Genomic DNA, 20994 nt, shown 5'->3' with positions numbered 1-20994 from the left:
ACACAGTAGGGCTTGGGTACTCTTGGAATCTTGCATGGCCGGGGCGCGAAACTTGGGAACGATAAGAGAGACGACCAATGGAGGAGTAGAAAATTGCATGCACAGTTGCGCTGGGATATTCTAGTGCAGCATATATATGTGATAGCTTAGATTATTATAGTCCAAATCTTGTCAAGCACATTTCCTTTGCTTTTCAGTGTCTTCTCCCATTTCCTCATTTTCGCTGCTCTCAGAATAATTACTCCCAAACACTTTTCAGGAAGACCAAAATTCTCAAACCTCTCACGCATACGCATGCACTCTTCTCCAGATCTATCGGGAATCGTTCCGACATGATTTGCCCTCATCCAGCCCTCCCGGGTCCCGGCCGATGTGCGAGTGCGTGCATGACTGCAATGCCGCAGTTCTTGCGCGCCCCGCGTCGACGTCGCCGCTTCGCCCACATCTCGAGGCACTAAGTCAGTAAGTCTGGTTAGGTACGAAGTGGGAAAGCGAAAACAGCGGCTTGGGCGCTTGGCTTTCACCTGCTCGGGAAGCTTGCTCTACGGGGCATCGTCATGGCATATATATATAATCCATGGCCCATGGGTATAGGATGGCCGATGGCCCCTGCTGCCGCACACCAACCGCAGAGGAGAACGAAAAGAGACCCATATGAAATTAAACAAAGACCTGGTTAGTCGTTTTACCTGCTGCTCCATCGGCGCGCTGGGTGACGGCGACGGAACGGGCTCGCTCCGTCTGGAGAGCCGGCGGGCGACCGAGATCTGGTTTGCTGCGTGCTGTGCGCTCACCGTTTGCGTTGCGTGCTGTGCCTGTGGGCTAACATCTGCATTCTTCTCTTTTTATAATTATATAGTAGCTAGTATAAACCAGTTACAGCGGCGTCCGTTTTAAAGAATCGCCATAGCTGGATTTTGTCATTTAGCTTTTGAGCTGTAGGCCATAATTAATTAACTGTATATTTTGCGAGGATACATCACCAGCAGCCCATGGTTTATATGTGCTGCATTTAACGCTTATACGATAACACTAACAGGTTTGAAGGCACCAGGCCTAATAGTTAACGGCTAAAATTAGCATCTAAATAACTTAGCTAATAATTCAGCTATTAGTTATTTTTAGTAAATTAGTTAATAGTTAACTAAGTAATTCTACTAATAAGTTTTTAGTCAACTAACTATTACCTCTAATGCATCATTCAAACACCCTCCTAGTCTCGCAAAGAAATAGACTTGGGTCCTAATTTTTTTAACTCGGAGTATGAATTTGGTACAAAAGGACACAATTTTAATTAGGAATACTATGCTGAACCGAAAGTTTATTTTCTACAAGTGTAATTAATGACCAAAGCTAAGCAGATTTTCTTCACCACAATCAACTGGATCTGGCATAATTCAGTACCGGCCAGGTTATGATATGACAACTCATCTTGGTATTTGAAAGTGGTTATATATATATATATATATATATATATATATATATATATATATATATATATATATATATATATATATATATATATATATATATATATATGTGTGTGTGTGTATGTATATGTATAGAGAGAGGTGAGTGTCGTACGGGAATATATAATACAACGATAACTTATATACAAAATGTGTGTATACAGTTATGAGAAAAGATTTCATAATCTATTTATGATCATGTCTATATACATAAATTTTATTATTTTAATATAGGTGTTTCACTACTACATTGCAACCATCAGTACTATGCAGATTTCAATATATGCCACAATTTGCATGGTCTCATCGTTGGAGAGCACGTCCCACACATGCCGGAAAAAGTTTCCTCGTATATCGTCAGTCATTAGGTACGCACCACCATACGCGATTGCTTAAACAAAAAGGCAAGTGTGTGTGTTTTCGAAGAGAATTAAAGGTAGGCCCACACAAAAACTACCCCGATGGTGATGAGGATGACGAACTGGTCATTGTTGTCGGTCCTCCTCTGCGTCACCTCCGGCGCCAAGATGACGCCACGGTCCTTGATATAGTAGTCGTCGAATGCGCGCGACATGGCGAGTCCCGATGACTCTTGACTGGGCTGCCAGACGAAGTGCACCCCAGGCTCATCACCGAGGTAGTACACCTCGTCGTTGCACCACCGGATGCGCTACTCCTCTACATACATCATGTTCGAGGACACTCACACAACGTCAGCAACGACAGTTGTTCTAGCACACAAAAATTCATGGCCAGTCAGTAACAACTTACGTGGTAGGTTGAGCTTCAAGTGGACAATGAGATGGACAGCGTGATGGCACCGTCGTCGGATGCGGTGCCTAAAACAACCCAGGAGTCGTCGACATTGGCGACGACCATGAGGTCCCCCTGCTTGATGACGGATAGCGCGGTACAGCCGCTCTGGACCGTATCCAAGCGGTGGCTGTGCCGGAGCTTGTCGTCCAGAGCGGTGCATGCGGCCACATATGACTACTTCAAGAGGTCGAACTCGCAGTCGCCAAGCTTCTTCTCGGCGTCGATGAGCCACCGCAACACGAGCGCCTCCTGCTAGTGCTGTTTGTTCGGGGTTTCCAAGTACGAAACATAGATTCATCCTTGGTGTTGATTTATGAAAATGACTCACAAGTTAGATCCATGAAAAAAAATTACAGAGAATAAATGCCACACATGCAAAAAAAGGAATTTAAGTTGAAAACATCATTCAAACAAAAGAAATTGCATGCAAGGCTCTTCTTTAAATATTACTCTCTCTATCCAAAAATATAATTCAAGAATCTCAATGATACTTATTTACTATTGTGCATTGTACAAAGGTAGCAGGTGGGCTTGGGGAGAGATGTAGTAGATGTGTTTCCTATCATAGATGTAAACATAAACACACATGTGGTGTAGCGGTAGCTACTACTCGTATTTTCCTGAGGGGTCGCGGGTGGGAATGGGTTGTGCGGGGAGGGGAATGGGAATGCCAAAACAGGGAATGGGGCAGGCTACCCTTGCAGTCTTAATAAGTAGTATATATAAATGCACACGAGCATAGTATTTGAAAGTTTATATATTTGGAGCCCTGGGCGTTCAATAACTACAGTAAACATTGGTCCAACAAAGTTTTTCGGTCCAGCGGCACCACCTACCCAGGTCCAAGCCATCTATAAAAGCCGATCAAGGCTACCACATATTAAGTTTTTTGACGGCGTCAGCTACACGAGGCGTGAACGATGACGACGCCACACATGGCACAAGTGGCGGCGGCGACGCGAGGCGCCAGCGGCGATGGGTGGCGAGGGTCGTCGTTCTGCACGACGGCGATGCTCGGCTGTAGGTGTCGGCAGCACCTCGACAATGATAGGCATAGTCAATCGCCCGCAGTGGGGTTTCCAACGACGGAGGTGTATCTCGATGATCGGATCCCTGTGTCTCGACGACGAGGGGGTGGCGATCCAGTGTGCAAGCGAGGACGAGGCCTCGCGTGGCCGCCCGCCCGCACGACCTCCTGTACCAACTACGGGGAGAATATTTTTTTATGCTTCCATGATTTATGTTTGTCTACAATTACACTACTTATGCTTTTCCTTTGAGGATTTTACGATCAAGAATACGACGTGCTAAAGATATCCACATCTGTCATGTTGGCCCCGTATTTATTCTATATTCAACACTATGTTATGTCCAAACTTGATGATTTTTACGTTGAAACCTGTGGGTGCACCACCAATGTATTGCATTCCAATATTTTCTGTGTACACAAGAAAAAAATAGAATCCCATGTTTTATAATGTCTGTGATTGCCATAAGAAATTAAATCCAATAATCAACTCCTCTAATCAAATTGAAAGGGAAAATGGACTTAATCATTTGCTATAATCGATTTTGGTGGTTGACGTCCAACACAAACCACGTGGACTAACTAGTTTTCTAGATGTCACTTATCACAGGTGCATAAGGTTCAACACAAACCAAGAAAGAAATTCAGTTAAGGTCACAATCAAATTTGGAGCAAGACTTAGAGTGTGCTGATATTTGACGCACCGGACAGTGTCCGGTGCACCAGGCCAGCCAACCAACAAACCAGCCACTCTCGGGTTTCTTCTCGGTGCGCTCCACTAAAATTCACCGAACTGTCCGGTGTGCCACCGGACTGTCCGATGAGCCAGCGGAGCAACGGCTCCCTGCGCGCCAACGGTCGACTGCTCAGATGAATAGTGATAAACAGTGCCACGACAGAAGTCAGAGGTCACCGGACTGTCCAGTGCAGCAAAAAGACAAACGCCTCCAATGGTCAACAGCTCTATACCCTAACGAACGCGCTCACGTGGCGCGCACCGGACAGTGAACAATGACTGTCCGGTGCGCCACCGGACTGTCCGGTGTGCCCATCGCCAGCAGGCTTTGCCAACGGCTAGGAAGTGGTTGGGGGGCTATAAATACCCCCAACCACCTCATTCAAAGCCATCCAAGCATTCTGAAGTTTTCATTCATTGCAAGAGCAAAGTCCAACACTCCAAGACACAATCAAAGCAATCAATCCACTCCAAGTTCCCAAAATCAACTCTAGTGCTTAAGGGCTTGTGAGAGGATCATTTGTGTTCTTTTGTTGCTCTTGTCGCTTGGATTGCCTTTCTTCCTTCCTCATTCTATTTCTAAGTGTTTGTAAAGCTAAGCAAGAGACACCTAAGTGTGTGGTGGTCCTTGCGGGGTCTTAGTGATCCATTTGATTAAGGAGAAGGCTCACTCGATCTATGTGACCGTTTCAGAGAGAGGGAAAGGGTTGAAATAGACCTGACCATTATGGCCTTCTCAACGGGGACTAGGTTCTTTGGAACCGAACCTCGGTAAAACAAATCACCGTGTCTACTCGCTTTGATTCTCGCTTGATTTGTTTGCCCTCTTTCCTCTCTCTAACGTTTCCTTGCTAGTATTGATTTGAGTTTGCTCCCATACGTCATCTGCATCCTTTGAGCAACTCTTAGCAAGAGAAACAATCTTTCGGACTTGAATTTAATTATAACGCTAACCCCGGCCTTAGTGTGTGTTTAAGTTTATAAATTTCAGGTTTCGCCTATTCACCCCCATCTAGGCGGCTTTCACAAATCCCCTAATTAAAATTGAGGATTTTTACGCTTAAAACTGAAGATTCTTACGTTGAAACCTGGATTGTGTCCACTAGTGTATTGTTTGTCATATTTTTCACGTGCAAAGTCAAAAAGAAATCCCTTGACTTATAGTGTTCTTGACTGCCATAAAAGTTCAAATTATGTAATTGACACAGCTAATTAAATCCCCTAATCAACTATACTAGTCAAATCCCTTGATTTATGGTGGTCGCATGAATGAGGGTTGTTGGTTGGAAGTGAATCAACACTTATGCTATATATAAACATTATTTATGTTCTAACTTAACAATTTTTACGATTATAAATACAACATATAAGAGTTATCAACGTCTCTCATGTTGGCTCGATATTTATGGTCAAAACTAAGGATCTTTATGCTCAAAATAGAAGATTTTATGTCGAACCTGAAGTGCGCCCACCAATGTAGCACATGCCATATTTTTATGTCTGCCATAATTTTCGGATGTGAAACCAATCAAAAAATCATACCTGCCATAAAAACCGTCAAAGCCATAAAAATTAGATCCTGCATGCGCGTTTGATCAAACAGCCCTAATTTTCGCCATTAAATTATACCTTCCATAAAACCGTCCCTAATTTCCGCGAGGTTGTTGGTTAGGCATGTGAAGGGGTCGGCTGAAGCTTCCTGTAAAAATTGAAAGCCTTAGGCTCCCAATATATATATATAGGGAAAGTATATTGGAAGCCATAGACTTCCAATTGGTAGAGGAAGCCCTGGCCGACTACCCCTACGATCTGGTTGGACCGCACCGGTGCGCCCACCCACATTCCACATCTCTGTGCACCAGGTCAAAACCTCTCCCCAGTGCATCAGTCAAACCCCGATCCAACACCCCAACCCCCGCGTGGGACGCACACGATAAATTGTGATTCTGTTTTTTTGCGCAAATAACATAAATGCTTCAAGGAAATAGCGTAAAAAGTTCATAAATATAGCATAAAACCTCACCCAACCACTTGACCACGTGCACATGTGCAGGCACATGCATACAGATCCTATTTTTATACAAGATTCGATAATTATGGCAGATCATGGGAGTTTCCATTGCATGCGTGAAAATTTTGGAAGATATTTTCGTCCACTGCATGCGCGCTGGATGATTCTATAAATATAGGATCGCTCCAACAACCATGCAACTAGACTCGTCATAACCAGTTTATGATATATATCGATACTAATTATGTTACACGATGTATGTATTTATGCAACTTGGTACGCTGTGTAAAAATTTGTCATGTGGTTCACTGGTGAAGCATTTATATGTTCGAGCGTAAAAACATTTAATTTTCAACATAAAAACCTTTAGTTATGATCGTAAATACCGAGCCAAAGTGAGAGTCGTTGATAACTCTGATGCCTTGTATTACTGATCATAAAAATCCTCAAGTTGGAGCATAGATAATGATAGATAACAGCGTAAATGTTGATTCACTTTAAACCAATAGCTCCCACATCCATGTGACCACCATAAATCAAGGGATTTGATTAGGGGGTTGATTAGGTGAGTTTATTAAGGGATTTGATTTTAATGCAGCTACGAACACCATAAATTAAGGGATTCCATTTTTACTGTGCATGCGAAAAATATGTATGCGGGACATTGGTGGGTGCATCCACATGTTTGAGCTTAAACATCCTAAATTTTAAGCATAAATATTGACAGTGATAAGAATAAAAATCTGTAATGTTATTACAATGGTCAGTGTGATATTACGTTTGACATCCCCATAACAAATGTGTGTGAATCTAGGTAGTTACCATAAAAAACCGAAGCCACGTGAGAGACGTCGTATTCTTCATCATAAAAATCCTCAATAGAATGCATAAATAGTGTAAGTAGTAGGCATAAAACATAATCATGGAAGGTATAAACACAGATCGGTGGGAGGACGTCACTAGAGGACAACCCTAAGGCCACCAGATCGGCGAACGCCTCTAAAGCCACTAGATCGGTGGTGGTCTTCATCGAAGGACGCCTAAGACGCATCGGATCGGAGGAGATCATCGTCTTTGGATGCTAGCGTAGGCGATCACCGCCACCATTGTCGCTCGACATCAGGCCGTTGCCACTGCAGACGCTCACGCCGCCCCTCGTGCCTCATGTAGTCACGACCGCTCATGCCTCATATAGTCATGCCCGCCGTGCCGCTCGCGTCTTGGAGCGCCGCCCGCCGACGTCGCCTGGGGCCACCGCTCACCAACGTCATCTTGGGCCACCGCTCGTGCCTCACGTTGCCACTCGCGTTTCGTGCAGCAGGAAGCCGTCGTCGATGTTCGGCCACCGCCCACCGTCGTTCGTGCCTCAAGCAGTTGCAGTCGCCGCCAGACCCTAAACCCTAATTCCTAGGAGTCTAGGCTGCTTTTATAGATGTCCTGGCCTAGTCCGACTCAACCAGATGGCACAGTCTGGCCTAGGCTTCCTCTAGTTATTGGAAGCTCAAGGCTTATAATATATGAAGTCTCTCTCTGACAATAATGTTTCTATTCGGCAAAGGATATACATTATATACATTTCCTTACATGTATAGAATAGTATCAAGATTGTCTGTGGTGCATATATAATCTAGAAAGCATAATGTTATTTTTTCGAAACTTAATTGTATCATTGCAAAATAAAAAAGGAGCGCAATAATAAAAAAACTAATTATTTATCTTGAGGCACAACTTTAACAAAGTTCTTCTCAGGTTTGTTATGTTGTTGTTGGAAGCCAAAAAAGGCCTTGCGGACGGTCCGGCCCTGAGGCCGGACGGTCCGCGATCCGAACTGTCCAAGGTGGCGGCGCGGACGGTCCACGCATGCGCAGAGACAGCTAGGGTTCCTAGTTTCTCGCGGGATCTGTTACCTAAAACCATGGGATTGACTTGGAAAGCAGTTCGAAGCGGATCCAGACCTCCCCCTTTATATAGATGAAGGGCTACGGCCGATTGAAACACAACAATCGATCAAATCAAATCTACTTCTCGTTTTTACCTTATGCAATAGGAGTAGTTCTAGTTTAGCCGTAGTTTAGTATTCCAATCCCCAAATTCTCCGCTTCTCTTCGACTCTATGTCGATTAGAGGAGTCTAGGTCGGCTGGCCGAGCCTAGACATCACCTGGGATCTCTCCTCCTCGACGGGGTCCCTCCTGGGACCGAGATCCAGGCACCGCCGGCGACCTGCGCTGCCCCCTACGCACGCGCGGACCGTCCGTCCACAGGGCGCGGACCGTTCGGTCGTCAGGCAGGGAACGCCAGCCCCTATACCAGGTCGCGGACTGTCCGGCCCCTGGCCGCGGACCGTCCGCGCCTGTGCAGAGAGCACTACCATGGTTCGTATTGAGTGATTGGTGGCCCAAAAAGGCACCAACATACTTTTGGCGACTCCGCTAGGGACTAGGTGTCTAGACCTGCTAACAATCGGCCCATAGATGGTCGGTTCTAAGGATCACACTAAGATCTCCACCACCAACATCATCAAGCTGGCCATGGAGACGCTCCCGGCTGATGACCAAAGACCCTTTGAAGACCTTGTAATGCATGAAGAGAAGGAGGTGATGCGGCAATGGAACGAACAACGCGACAAGGAGAGGCGGAACTGCTGCATAAACTCTCTGAACGGCGCAAGGAGGCGGCGGAAAAGTACTTGTCACACTTCACGGTGGATCGCCACCAGAAGATCATCCGTCAAGGGGAGATCGATATGGAATCTCTCCTACCTCCACTTCAGGGTCCCGCTGTAAGTACTCCAGATCTATCTCTTACGACTTTCATGGATCAATGAGGAGATCAGTTAAAGCAGTATGTAGATGAATCTATTAAAATGCATCTACGTGAATACGAGAAATCAGCTGCTCCTAGCTTTCCATCGTGAGAGTCTAATACAGAGCCACCCACATCAAACACATCGGCTATAAACGGGTCACCCTTGACCCAGCCATCACATGGTATGCCGATGCACGCTTTTGTGTCACCATCACAGCCGCAACCACTAGGCACACGATAGGTACTGGACGCGGCTGGACCGTCCGAGCATCATCTCAGACAGTTCGGTTATACTATGGACCGTCCGGCGTATTTCGTCGGACCATCCGACCCGATGCAGGCCCGCACACAAAATGCTCAGGTCGCACCGTACATGGTCGGACCATCAGGGTACAACCCCGAACAATTCGGCCCCATCACAGACCGTCTGGTGCAACACGCCGGACCGTTCGGATATGTTGCGGACCGTCCGCCATCTTACGTCGGACCGTCCGGATATGGCATGAACCGGCCGACGTATTACGCCGGACCATCCGACTCTACACGAGTCCACGCGCAGACTGCCCAAGTCGCGCCATATATGACTGATCCGTCTGGGTACAGCCCTGGACCATTTGGCCCGATCGCGGACCGTCCAGTTCTTTACGATAGACGGTCTGGGTACGAGACTACCCACGTAGCACCATATACGGCTGGACAATCTGGATATACCTTCGGACCATTTGGCCAGGTCGCAGACCATCCGGCCTCTTACGCCGGACCGTCCGGATATGCGTACGCAGAGCCGAGAGCTGCGCAATATGCACAGTTTCCACATTCATCGCAGCAACATTATGGTGCCCCACCAGCAACGCATTATAATCATACCATACCACCTCATGGACATAGGGCTGAATATTGTTCGGCCACAAGAGAGCCTGAGAGGTATAGGGCAGGAGCTGGTGACATTAATAGGACACCTAATACACACCTCAAACATCCCTGGGAGGAAAGCCGATAGAGTGATGTTAGGCAACCTGAGATTTCCACCCACAAACTCAATGGCTGGTCGCCAGACATGGCGGAGAGGATCAGAGACGAAGTTGCTGGGGTGTTCAGGAACAAACTCGGTGTTAGTGTGTCAGATACAGGGCAATTGTATCGGAAGCCTTATAGCCACCGATTCGACACCGTGCCGTATCCACAGGGAACTAGAATACCAGACTTCTCTAAATTTTCTGGTGAAGGTGGGAAAAGCACACATGAACATATAAGCCAATTCATAGCACACTTGGGAGAATTGGCTAATGGAGAAGCCTACCGCGTTCGTTTATTCTCGTTGTCCCTTACTGATACTGCATTCGCTTGGTACGCAGCCTTGCCACCAAACTCTATTAACTCTTGGGAAGAATTAGAGCGGAAATTTCATGAACACTTTTTCTCAGGAGCACATGAATTAGAATTGGCTGACTTAGCCTCAGTCCGACAGGGGCCTGAAGAATCGGTTAATGACTATATCCGGAGGTTCTGGGACACTAGAAACCGATGCTTTTAGATCCATGTCGCAGAAAAACAACTAACAGGGCTAGCTTTCAATGGGTTGCGACCCTACTTAAAAGAAAAATTAGATGGCATCCAATTCTTTTCACTAGTACACTTGCACCAGCGGGCTATGACCTGTGAAAGCTGAAGTAAGGAAACATCAAAATCGGCTAACTATAAGATGCATCTAGTGGCATACGATAATTCGGACGATGAATCCATGGATGTATACACCGCCGAACTAGTTTGGCCAGGACAGGCTAAACCTTCCGCATGTTCTACTTTACAGTCGATTCGAAAGAATCGACAAGAAGAAGTTAAGTTTACTTTTAATGTTGCCAAATGTGATAAAATATTTGACGAGTTACTAAAAAATGGCAACATTAAATTAACTCATACTATTCCTCCTCCTGATGAACTAAAGAGGCGTGCTTATTGTAAGTGGCATAATTCCTTTTCTCATGCCACCAATGATTGTAATGTTTTTCGTCAATAGATACAATCGGCCATAAATGAGGGCCGATTGGTTTTTTAGGAGATGCAAGTAGACACACAACCTTTTCCTGTTAATACAATAGAACTCACATGCAAAAAGGTCTTGGTTCGGCCCGAAATGGCCGATAAAGGCAAAGGCAAGGGCATCGTCATTGGCGATCCTCGCATGTCAATTATATCACAAAAGGAGATTGCTCGAAAGGCTTCGGGCGAGAAGGCTAAAAGGTTCGAAGACGCCGAGGGGCAGGAACAATTAATGAACCAAACACATCAGCCTAGCCCGAGCATCGCAGATGGTCCGGCACCTACGTGCGGACGGTCTGGTGCTCAGACAAACGGTCCGGCTAACTCAGTCGGACAGTCCACCTATGACCAAAGGCGTCAGCCTCTACACGTAGCAAGGAAAAAGACGCAAGGTCAAATTACATATAGTCGGCTGATCAAAGTCGACCCTACTTTCGATCAGTTGCTCTCCGAAAATGCTAGCAAAAAGACTATTCCACGTGATCGGTCAACAAAGAAACATCGGTCACCTGGTAAAACGAAACGGACAAACAAAACGGCCCAAAAGGCGACGCGACAAGCATCGCCTGTTCATCCTATGAGACCAGGATACTTTCCACCCGTTTATTCATCGTTGGTATATTGTCCTACTCAAATGTGGAATGGCACGACGATGAATCCATGGTACGTGTATAGTCCCTTTGTCTATCCAGGCTGGGGGGCACCTCCATTCTATTCATTTTGATGCACAAATGGTCGTGGCCGAGAAAGATACAATCCAAAACAACCTTTAAACATTGGTGCTTTATTGAATGATCTCTATTTTGAAAAGCTGGTGACTTACATCAGGTTTAGTTCATATGCTTTTGGTTCGTCAACCTTCACCAAAAGGCAGGGGGGCATATGTTGGAAGCCAAAAATGGCCTTGCGGATGGTCCGGCCCTGAGGCCAGACGGTCTGCGGTACGGACTGTCCGCGGTGGCGGCGCGGACGGTCCACATGTGCGCAGAGACAATTAGCGTTCCTAGTTTCTCGCGGGATTTGTTACCTAAAACCGTGGGATTAACTCGGAAATCAGTTCGAAGCGGATCCAGACCTCCCCCTTTATATATGTTGGGGGCCTTCATCCTCCGAAGGTCCTCAAAAATGTAATTTAACAGTGTTTGTCAAGTTTGATTTGTAAACAGGTATCTTCGAATTCAGGATTAAAAGGCATATAGGATGGGGACATGATCGTGACAAAGGTTGTCGCCGCTATGAAGCTATGCACAAAGGAGCTTCGGCTCAATCACGAGAAAAGGAACCTACTTAAAGGGGAAAAGGCTATTCAGTCCTCATAGGTTTTTCTATAAGATAATAGTAAATGTAAAGGGCATGACTGTAATTTCTCACAGGCTGCGTCCTATGCCTATAAATAGATGAACAGTACCCCCGAACTATTCACGCTGACTTGTACCTGCTTTTGCGTCACGCTTGTGCTTTTTTGCCTTCTGACAAGCCGAAGGTACCCTTGTAATTCAATATTGTTCCTGCTTTTACATGATGATATAATGAATAATAATGAGTTAATAATGTTGTATGACAGTTTATGTTGTTTCATATGTCATATGCTCCTTCTTTTATTTAACGTATATTGTGTTTATGAAGGTATGTCCTTCATAACCTTTGTCTGAAGATCATTATATCCTAAGGGAAATAATGCTTCGAAGGACGAAGGGCATTAACATTTAATATCTTGTGTTGCCTTGTTCTTAATTCATAGTATTTGAGAACAAGTCCCCAACATTGGCGCCCACCTCCGGTGAACCCTTTTTCGACCACCTTCGGCAAGCACCGACCTTCATCATGCCGCCGAAGAAAGCTTCAACGCCAGGGGCTGCTGCACTTCAGCCACTGGACCCAAATCAGGAGACCCTCTCTCTTCGAGAGGCCCGAAGCCAGAAGAGGAAGGCCACTAGTCCAACACTCCAAGAGGAGAAGTTGGACCAAGAAATCAGAAACATGGAGATAATCCATCAGCAAGTACAAAGGAAGAAGGAGAAGATGGCCCGACTGGCTGATCTTCAAAGGCAGATCGACGAAGCCACTGAAGAAGTACGCCATCTTGCTCAAGACGAACAAGATCGAAGGCCCCAACACAGGGCGCTTCATCAAGAAGGCTTGTTCAACGACGATGGATGGTATGATGATTTTAATCATGATACCTTTACTTCTGATGATGCTTCTCCCTTGGCAGCAGAACTGCAGGCTATTCCATGGCCTCCATCATACAAGCCACCTCAGCTTCCTATGTATGATGGGCATTCAGACCCAAGCAGTTTTTGATGAGTTATGAAGCAACTATATCTTCATATGGAGGCAATGCAGCTATCATGGCCAAGTCCTTCGTCATGGCAGTTCGGAATGTGGCCCAAACATGGTATTCTTCTCTTCGGCCAGGGACCATTACTTCTTGGCAGAAGCTCAAGGATATGCTGGTGACAAGTTTCCAAGGCTTCCAAACGAAGCCAGTCACAGCTCAGGCCTTGTTTCAATGCACGCAAGATCATGAGGAGTACCTCCAGGCATATGTCTGAAGGTTCTTGCGTCTTAGAGCACAAGCGCCTACATTGCCCAATGAAATTGTCATTGAAGCCATGATTAAGGGGCTTCGTCCAGGACCTACTGCTCAGTATTTCGCTAGAAAGCCCCCACAGACTCTGGAGAAGCTGCTTTAGAAGATGGATGAGTACATCCGGGCTGACAATGACTTCTCCCAAAGAAGGGAGGAAGCATACAGGTTCTCTGAAATGACCAGGGGCTTTGGAGGAAGAATCCACCCGAGGCACGTCAGGTCAATTCACAACTCCACCTAGAGTGATGACAGAGGAAGTCAACAGCAGAGGCCGCAGTATTCTTCGCAAGCTTCGGGGCAGCAACAAAGCTCTTTCTGGCCGCCAGCTCCAAGAGGCAGAGGCGCCAGGGGCTTCGGAGGAAGATATGGGGACCAGCCCAGGAAGATCTACTACCTATTTTGTGGTGAAGACAAGGGCCACAATACAAGAACGTGTCAAATCACCATCCAAAAGCAAAAAGAGATTGGAGAAGCCGAAGCCCCACGAAGTCAAACGAAGCAGGTCCTGCACACTGCTTCTTGTCATTCACCCTACATACCAGAATATGTGGGTAATCATCCTGCAACTTCTGTTGCTTTGGCTAGTCAGCCGCAAGTTTTTTGGCCACAGCTTCCACCTCCGCCGCCACTACAGCCTGCCTACTCACGAGGTCAGCAGCCAGAAGGGAGTCAACAGACCCATCAGCAGCGAGATTTTAAGGAGGGGTCTGAAGCTCGCACAGTTAATAGTACTATGCCGGCATCAAAACACATCTATTAAGAGATATCCTACCTTTGGCACAGTTTTACATTCACTGTCGTTTTCTTTTTAATAAGGAACAATCAATGTAAACCTAGTTTTCTTGTTATTTTTTAACTTCCTGTACTAGCTTCGTTTATGTCAAAATGAAATATACCATCGTCACAGACTTATGAGAATGCCAAAGCTACAAAGAGATATTCCTTCAGGAATGCGGAGCTAAAAATTGCAGTGAAAGTTTCACCGAAGCTACAAAAAGTCGTTCTTAAAGAGCGCAACGTAAGTTTGCCGAAGCTTCAAAAAACCGTTCCCAAGGGAGAGCAGTGTAAGTTTTCTGCTCAAAAGTCGTTCCAAAGGGAATGCAGAGCCAAATACCGCCGAAATATAAGGCGAAGCGCGAAAAGTCAACGCGAATACCGCCGAAATAGAAGGCGAAGAAGTTCAAAAGACGTTCCTTAGGGGATGCAGAACTTACACCGAAAAATAAGCGGTGAAGCTGAAAATAAACGACAAAGAGATTTTTGATGGTTCCTAAGGGGACACAGATATTGTGTTTCAGCGTGGGTATGTGTCTTCGGCATTAGCATCATTCTTTGCATCATATCATCGCATCATATCGCATAGCATCACATCATACATCATATCACATCAATGACATCAATTGAAAACGAGGCCGATCTTTGGGCAATGCTTTACAAAAAATGAAAAGATGCCAAGGCACAAAGTAAGCTGAGAATTACAGCTTCATCAGTTCTGATGCGGAAAAAGGGATCTATTGTTTACGAAGCATTGATGTTTTACAAAGTATGGATGATTTTTACGAAGCATAAAAGCTCTTCTTTACGAAGCATGAAAAGAAGGGAAGGTGTTTTTTCGCCGAAGGCTCAAAAACGGTATGTACATAAAGTTTCATGCATCGCAAAGAACTGAATTACAAACCATTCATATATTACATTCAAATCTATAAACATCAAATATTACAATCATAGTTCAGCAAATGTTACATTAATATTCTAGAAATGTTTTTACAATAGCTACTCTTCTTCCTTCAGAACTTTTTCTGCAGCTTCGGTCAGTAGTTTGGTAACAACTTCGTCTACAATAGCTTCAGCCATATTAATAATTTCTATTGCTTTCTTTGTTTCTGGGTCGGCCAGTGGGTTAAATGGCTTGGGGGGAGGAGATAGTTCAGCTGCGGTAGAAGACATAAATTAGTTCGAAGTCACAAAAATAAACACCAAAGTTAAAAGCTATTAAGTAATACATATCTGTCTTTCAAGTTCCGCAGCTTTTTCAGCTGCTTTCGTTGTTTCTCGAGCGTCATGAATATCTTTTTCGCTCTTCTTCATTATTTCATGAGCCATCCCTCGGCCGCCATTTTCCCAAATATCAGTAAAAAATTTGCCGCCCAATAAACTTGCTTCAGCCGAAGGGTCCTTCGTGTCATCAACAGAAAAGGCAGCTTCGGCTTGGGCCAAGGTTTTAACATGTTCGCAACCCCCCTTCTCCAGGACGGTTGCAACTCCTCTCGCGCCAGAAAATGCGCAGACGTCCCCACAGTCACTCAAAATCTCCTCAAAAGCTTCGGCTTCATTACTGATCCACTCGATGACGCCCTCAGGGTCGCCCCGTATGAAGTTGTCTTCATTTGAGTAGGCGCCCATGTTGGCGAAGCTAGTCTTTATCTTTCTCACACAATCCACAAATTTTTCAAAGCATCTTTCTTTGGATGCGCGAAGCTCTGCAACTGTTTTTTCAAAATAATTTTTCCAGTATTCGCTGGCATCTCGATCAGCTTCGGCAACAGCGCATTTTAATTTGGCATCGGCTAACTATTTTCGAAGGTCTTCAATTTCACTTTTCTAGGCCTCAGCTTGAACTTTGGAACTAGCTTCATCTTCTTTTATCTTGTTTACCAATGAAATTAATATTTTATCCTTTTCAAGGCCTCGTTCCTTAGTTCAATCACCTCTGAACGAAGGTTGTTCAGAGCCATTGTGCACCCTTCATCTTCGATATTTTTCTGTGCCCTGAGGGCATTGCTAAGGATCAAGCCCTGCAAAAGGAGTATAGTATTAAGTATAAACAAGTGAAATAATTCGTTTTTAAATACAAAAATTGATTTTCGCACCTTTATACTATTATATGCCAAACTGTCGGCCAATTCATCCTTCGACAGTACTGAGAGGCCATCTTCTAACGTTGGGAACCCGAAGCTTCTACCCATCTCCCGGCAAACAGATATCTCTTTGCTATCCGGGAGACAGTACAAAAAAATCTTCTTCTCCGCTGCCGTTGAACACTAATGCCCCCTTTGGATATTTCAGCTTCTGGGCATAGTGTTGAGCTTCTCGTTCTTCTTCTTTAGAGAGTCTTTTTCCCGAAGCATGACGAATGATATATTCAATACTTTCTTTTAAAGCTTCGGGAGCAGGAGCGGCAGTTTTTTCAGGCAAAGTTTGATCTACAGCCTCTTCCTCTGCTGCTTTCTCTTCAATTTCCGAAGGTTTTTTCTTAGTAGGCTCTGAAGGCCCAGCTTCCGCACTAGTTTGGCCTACTGCAGCTTCAGTTTCGGCCGGCTCTGTCTCAGCTTCAGTTTGCATTTTCGAACCCTCGGCAATTTTCCTTGAAGGAGTAGAGCTTGAAGCCTTTACTGTTTCTAGCACATCTAGTACATTTACCATCCTTTTTTCTTTTCGGGGTTGCCGCAAGACTTTTTTGTGCCTTCGGCACTGTTACTTCCGCCGAAGGGCTTAAAATTCCTAACATTTTTTTCAGTTTTTGGCTCTTCGGCCTTACCTTTATCAGTCTCTGCCTCATTTTGCTCGGCTGAGGGTGCCTTTGGCATGGTAGCCAGTTCTTCAGTTTTCTGCGTAGAAGGAATGGGCTCCTTTGATTCAGCAGCTGAAGAGATCTTCTCACCAAGCTCAGGTACCACGGCCGGCTCAATATAGCGTGGTCGATGGGTGAGAACCTTCAATTTCTTGCTCTTCGGCGCAGGCTCATCTGGAGTGGCCGAAGCAGCAGCCTTGGTCGAAGCAACAGTTTTCCTCTTCTTTCCCCGTCCCCGCAGTGGGTTGCAGTAGTCGGGGTACACAAATCCAATAGCATCAAAAACCCTATTTAATCTTTTCTTTTTCCAGCTCCCGAAGGATGCAGATAATGCATTATCTTCTGCTTTGGAATACGCCCCAAGCAGTTCATCACTTATAGCTTCGATACTTTTCAGCCAGTCATCATTTGGTTCATCAAATTTATCTACGTACCTGAAGGTGTATTTCAATCGAACCAGGCCGCCTTCGCTAGGGATAGTGATGGTTTCTTTCGGCATTTCCCAGCTATCTACAAGTGGCCATATCCTATAGGCTATATGTTCTTGAAGTAAGTCTCTTGTCCCAATAAAAGAGTAAACTATGCTGAAGGCCCTTCGGCATGCTTCGGCTGCCTCATCAATTTCTACCTTCGGCTTTCGAAGGCCAAAGCGGTACCAGATGGGGCGCATGATAATGTCTTTAATGTCTTCTCTCGCCTTCAAATCATTTTTCACATAAAACCACTCTTCCATCCAGGCCCCGGGCCATCTCTTCCGAAACGTTGGCACTGGGTAGCTTGCGCCAGAGCGAGCAACGAAGCTATAGCAACCGAAATTGTTATGATATTGTTCTTTACCTCAGGCCTTCGTCTCATACGAAAGTTCATGCATACTGCAAAAACATCTTGCACTTGGCTCTAGACCTTGACTTCTCACAGCCCAGACGAAGATCCCCATTCTAATAACTACTTCGGGAGTGATCTGGTGAAGGAAAATCTGGTATGTCTTTAAAACTTCAACCGCAAATCTGCTCAACGGGAACCGAAGTCCAGCTTTGAAGAAGCTTCGGAAGATCACAACTTTGTTTTCTTCGGGAGCAGGAACGACCCTGTCTACGTCAGCCCTCACAATAGACATATCTCCAAAATACCATATTATCAAGATGACTCTGTTTGATAGTTGTTTTCCCGAAGACTGCATGACTTAGTCGCCAAGGCCGATCTTCAGAGTCTTCGCCTCCACTCTCCACATCATAGCTGTCGCTATCATCAGTATCTTCAGACAAGCCTTCCAGTATTTCTTTAGTAATCTTCTCTGTATTTGTTTTTGCTATTGACTCAACAAATCCTGCAGTCTTCTCCTCAAGGAGCTTCTCCTCTTCAGTTAGTTTCGTCTCAGCAACTGTCTTCTTGTCTTGAGACATCTTTTCTTCGGAAATGGCGAAAATGTATCCTCCAAACCGAAGCTTAGAAAGCTTGAGAAACTAAGCAAGCGTTGGTGAGCAAGAGCTAAAAATTGAGCAAACAAAGCAAGTGGCAAAAACAGCGTACCAAATGTGGTCAGGGTGAGTTCTTATTTATACGCTCAGCACGTTCCAAATTAGAGGGTCCCGACTGTCATTGTATGTTGCTATTCTAGCAAAAGGAAGGTGTTTTTCCGGACCTTCGGCTTAAGGCCTTCGTCCATGTCGCAGTCTGAATTCGTTATCCTAAAACAAATTAATACTGCGAGGGGCTACTGTTAGGGGCCTTCGTCCTCCGAAGGTCCTCAAAAACGTAATTTAACAGTGTTTGTCAAGTTTGATTTATAAACAGGTATCTTCGGATTCAAGATTAAAAGGCATATAGGATGGGGACATGATCGTGACGAAGGTTGTCACCGCTCCGAAGCTATGCACAAAGGAGCTTCGGCTCAATCACGAGAAAAGGAACCGGCTTAAAGGGGAAAAGGCTATTCAGTCCTCATAGGTTTTTCTATAAGATAATAGTAAATGTAAAGGTCATGACTGTAATTTCTCACAGGTTGCGTCATGTGCCTATAAATAGATGAACAGTACCCCGTACTGTTCACGCTGACTTGTACCTGCTTTTGCGTCACGCTTGTGCTTTTTTGCCTTCTGACAAGCCGAAGGTACCCTTGTAATTCAATATTGTTCCTGCTTTTACATGATGATATAATGAATAATAATGAGTTAATAATGTTGTATGACAGTTTATGTTGTTTCATATGTCATATGCTCCTTCTTTTATTTAACGTATATTGTGTTTATGAAGGTATGTCCTTCATAAGCTTCGTCTGAAGATCATTATATCCTAAGGGAAATAATGCTTCGAAGGACGAAGGGCATTAACATTTAATATCTTGTGTTGCCTTGTTCTTAATTCATAGTATTTGAGAACAAGTCCCCAACAATATAGATGAAGGGCTACGGCCGATTGAAACACAATAATCGATCAAATCAAATCTATTTCTCGTTTTTACCTTATGCAATAGGAGTAGTTCTAGTTTACCCTAGTTTAGTATTCCAATCCCCAAAGTCTCCGCTTCTCTTCGACTCTACGTCGATTAGAGGAGTCTAGGTCGGCTGGCCGAGCCTAGACATCACCTGGGATCTCTCCTCCCCGACGGGTCCCTCCCGAGAGCGAGATCCAGGCGCCGCCGGCAACCTTCACCGCCCCCTGCGCACGCGCGGACCGCCCGGCCGTCAGGCAGGGAACGCCAGCCCCTGTACCAGGTCGTGGACTGTCCAGCCCCAGGCCACGGACCGTCCGTGCCTGTGCAGAGAGCACTGCCACGGTTCGTATTGAGTGATTGGTGCCCAAAAATGCACCAACAGTTGTGATATCCGAATTAATGTCTTTGACTTGTCTTGTTCATTAAACACTGATTTCTTTTTCTATCTCACTCTCTGTATCAAGTTTTAATCCATACTTGCTATTTCTGCACTCATGATGAAATGACTTCTCATCTCTTGTTAAAGACTTGTAGTGTAGTACAACTAAATAAAATTGTTTAGACAAACAGATAACGACGGAAAAAACGGGAAAAAAGAAAACATAAGTGCAATGTCAGAAGATGATAAATGTAGGAGAATGATTCCCTATACCAAGAGCTGTGAAGTGAAGGAAGCAAGAATCAAAGGTGGGAAACCAAGAGCACTGTGCGTTTGCGCGTGCACCTTGGGATAGTTCCAGGAGGCAGAGGATTTACTCCAGTCGCAGCACTGCAGCAGCTTGAAGAAGGGCATTGCTCCGCTGCTCAACGCCATTGAACTGGACTAAACTCCGGCGTGTGCGTACTCTCGCTGCGGCGCGTCAAGCACCGTGGTGTGGCTCGCCTTCGATGAAGCCTCGAGTGACCTATTGGCGGTCAAGACGGCGTGCGCCGTCGGGGCCATGGTGCAGCTGCAGCGCGAGAACCATGTCCTCCGGGGCCTCAGTCCTCGCTACACATCGTGCCTTGCCTTGGCTCCCGTGCCGCGTTGGGCGCTGAGTACCACGGTGGGTCGCTCACCAACGAGGTTACCAGGAGCGGAGGCCACCTTGCAGAGCGTGTTGTCCTCCATTGTTAAGCACTCCCAGTATTTCTCTCGGCAACAGGTTTGTGGTTTTCTATTTCTTTTTGTTCAAGTTTGCCAATAGCCAAAAGTCACTTTACAATAGAGCAGGTGTATCACTTTATACCGAGAATCAAAACTAAGTGGGCCCTATTACAGCCAGTTGGCGCCATAGTACTTGGGATTTAGCTTCCTTGTCCGATCACCCCTCCTCAGCTTATTGTTGTCATGTGCTCCAGCTTCAGCTTCATCAACCTTGTTCCCTGCGATCTGCTCTCCATCAGCTTCCAACCTCTCCTTGTGCAACCCATTAGTGCAGTTGTTAACATATTCCCCCCCCTAAAAACTCAACTTGTCCCCAAGCTGGCGCACAGGGAAATGACTACCT

The 20994-nt window shown here is 45.5% G+C and overlaps 1 protein-coding gene and 1 pseudogene across 4 annotated transcripts in view; both read right to left on the bottom strand.

The window, feature by feature from the left end:
• Positions 1–968, bottom strand: part of LOC100193884 (uncharacterized) — a 29356-nt gene extending 28388 nt beyond the window's left edge. The window contains exon 1 of one of the 4 annotated variants that reach the window (XM_035962909.1): positions 690–968. In XM_035962909.1, coding sequence (XP_035818802.1) covers positions 690–701 — 12 coding nt within the window. In that variant the 5' untranslated portion in view covers positions 702–968. The remainder of the gene's footprint in view (positions 1–689) is intronic. The other 3 variants (XM_035962910.1, NM_001176801.1, NM_001138961.1) reach the window with 3 other exon arrangements.
• A 746-nt stretch (positions 969–1714) lies between these two features.
• Positions 1715–20297, bottom strand: LOC109943353 (probable protein phosphatase 2C 48; annotated as a pseudogene).
• Positions 20298–20994: the final 697 nt, after the last annotated feature.

This window comes from Zea mays, chromosome 10, assembly GCF_902167145.1.
Source record: "Zea mays cultivar B73 chromosome 10, Zm-B73-REFERENCE-NAM-5.0, whole genome shotgun sequence".
NCBI classification, from domain to species: domain Eukaryota; kingdom Viridiplantae; phylum Streptophyta; class Magnoliopsida; order Poales; family Poaceae; genus Zea; species Zea mays.
Note: the sequence above shows the minus strand (reverse complement) of the source record. Positions and strands in the feature narration are given on the sequence as shown.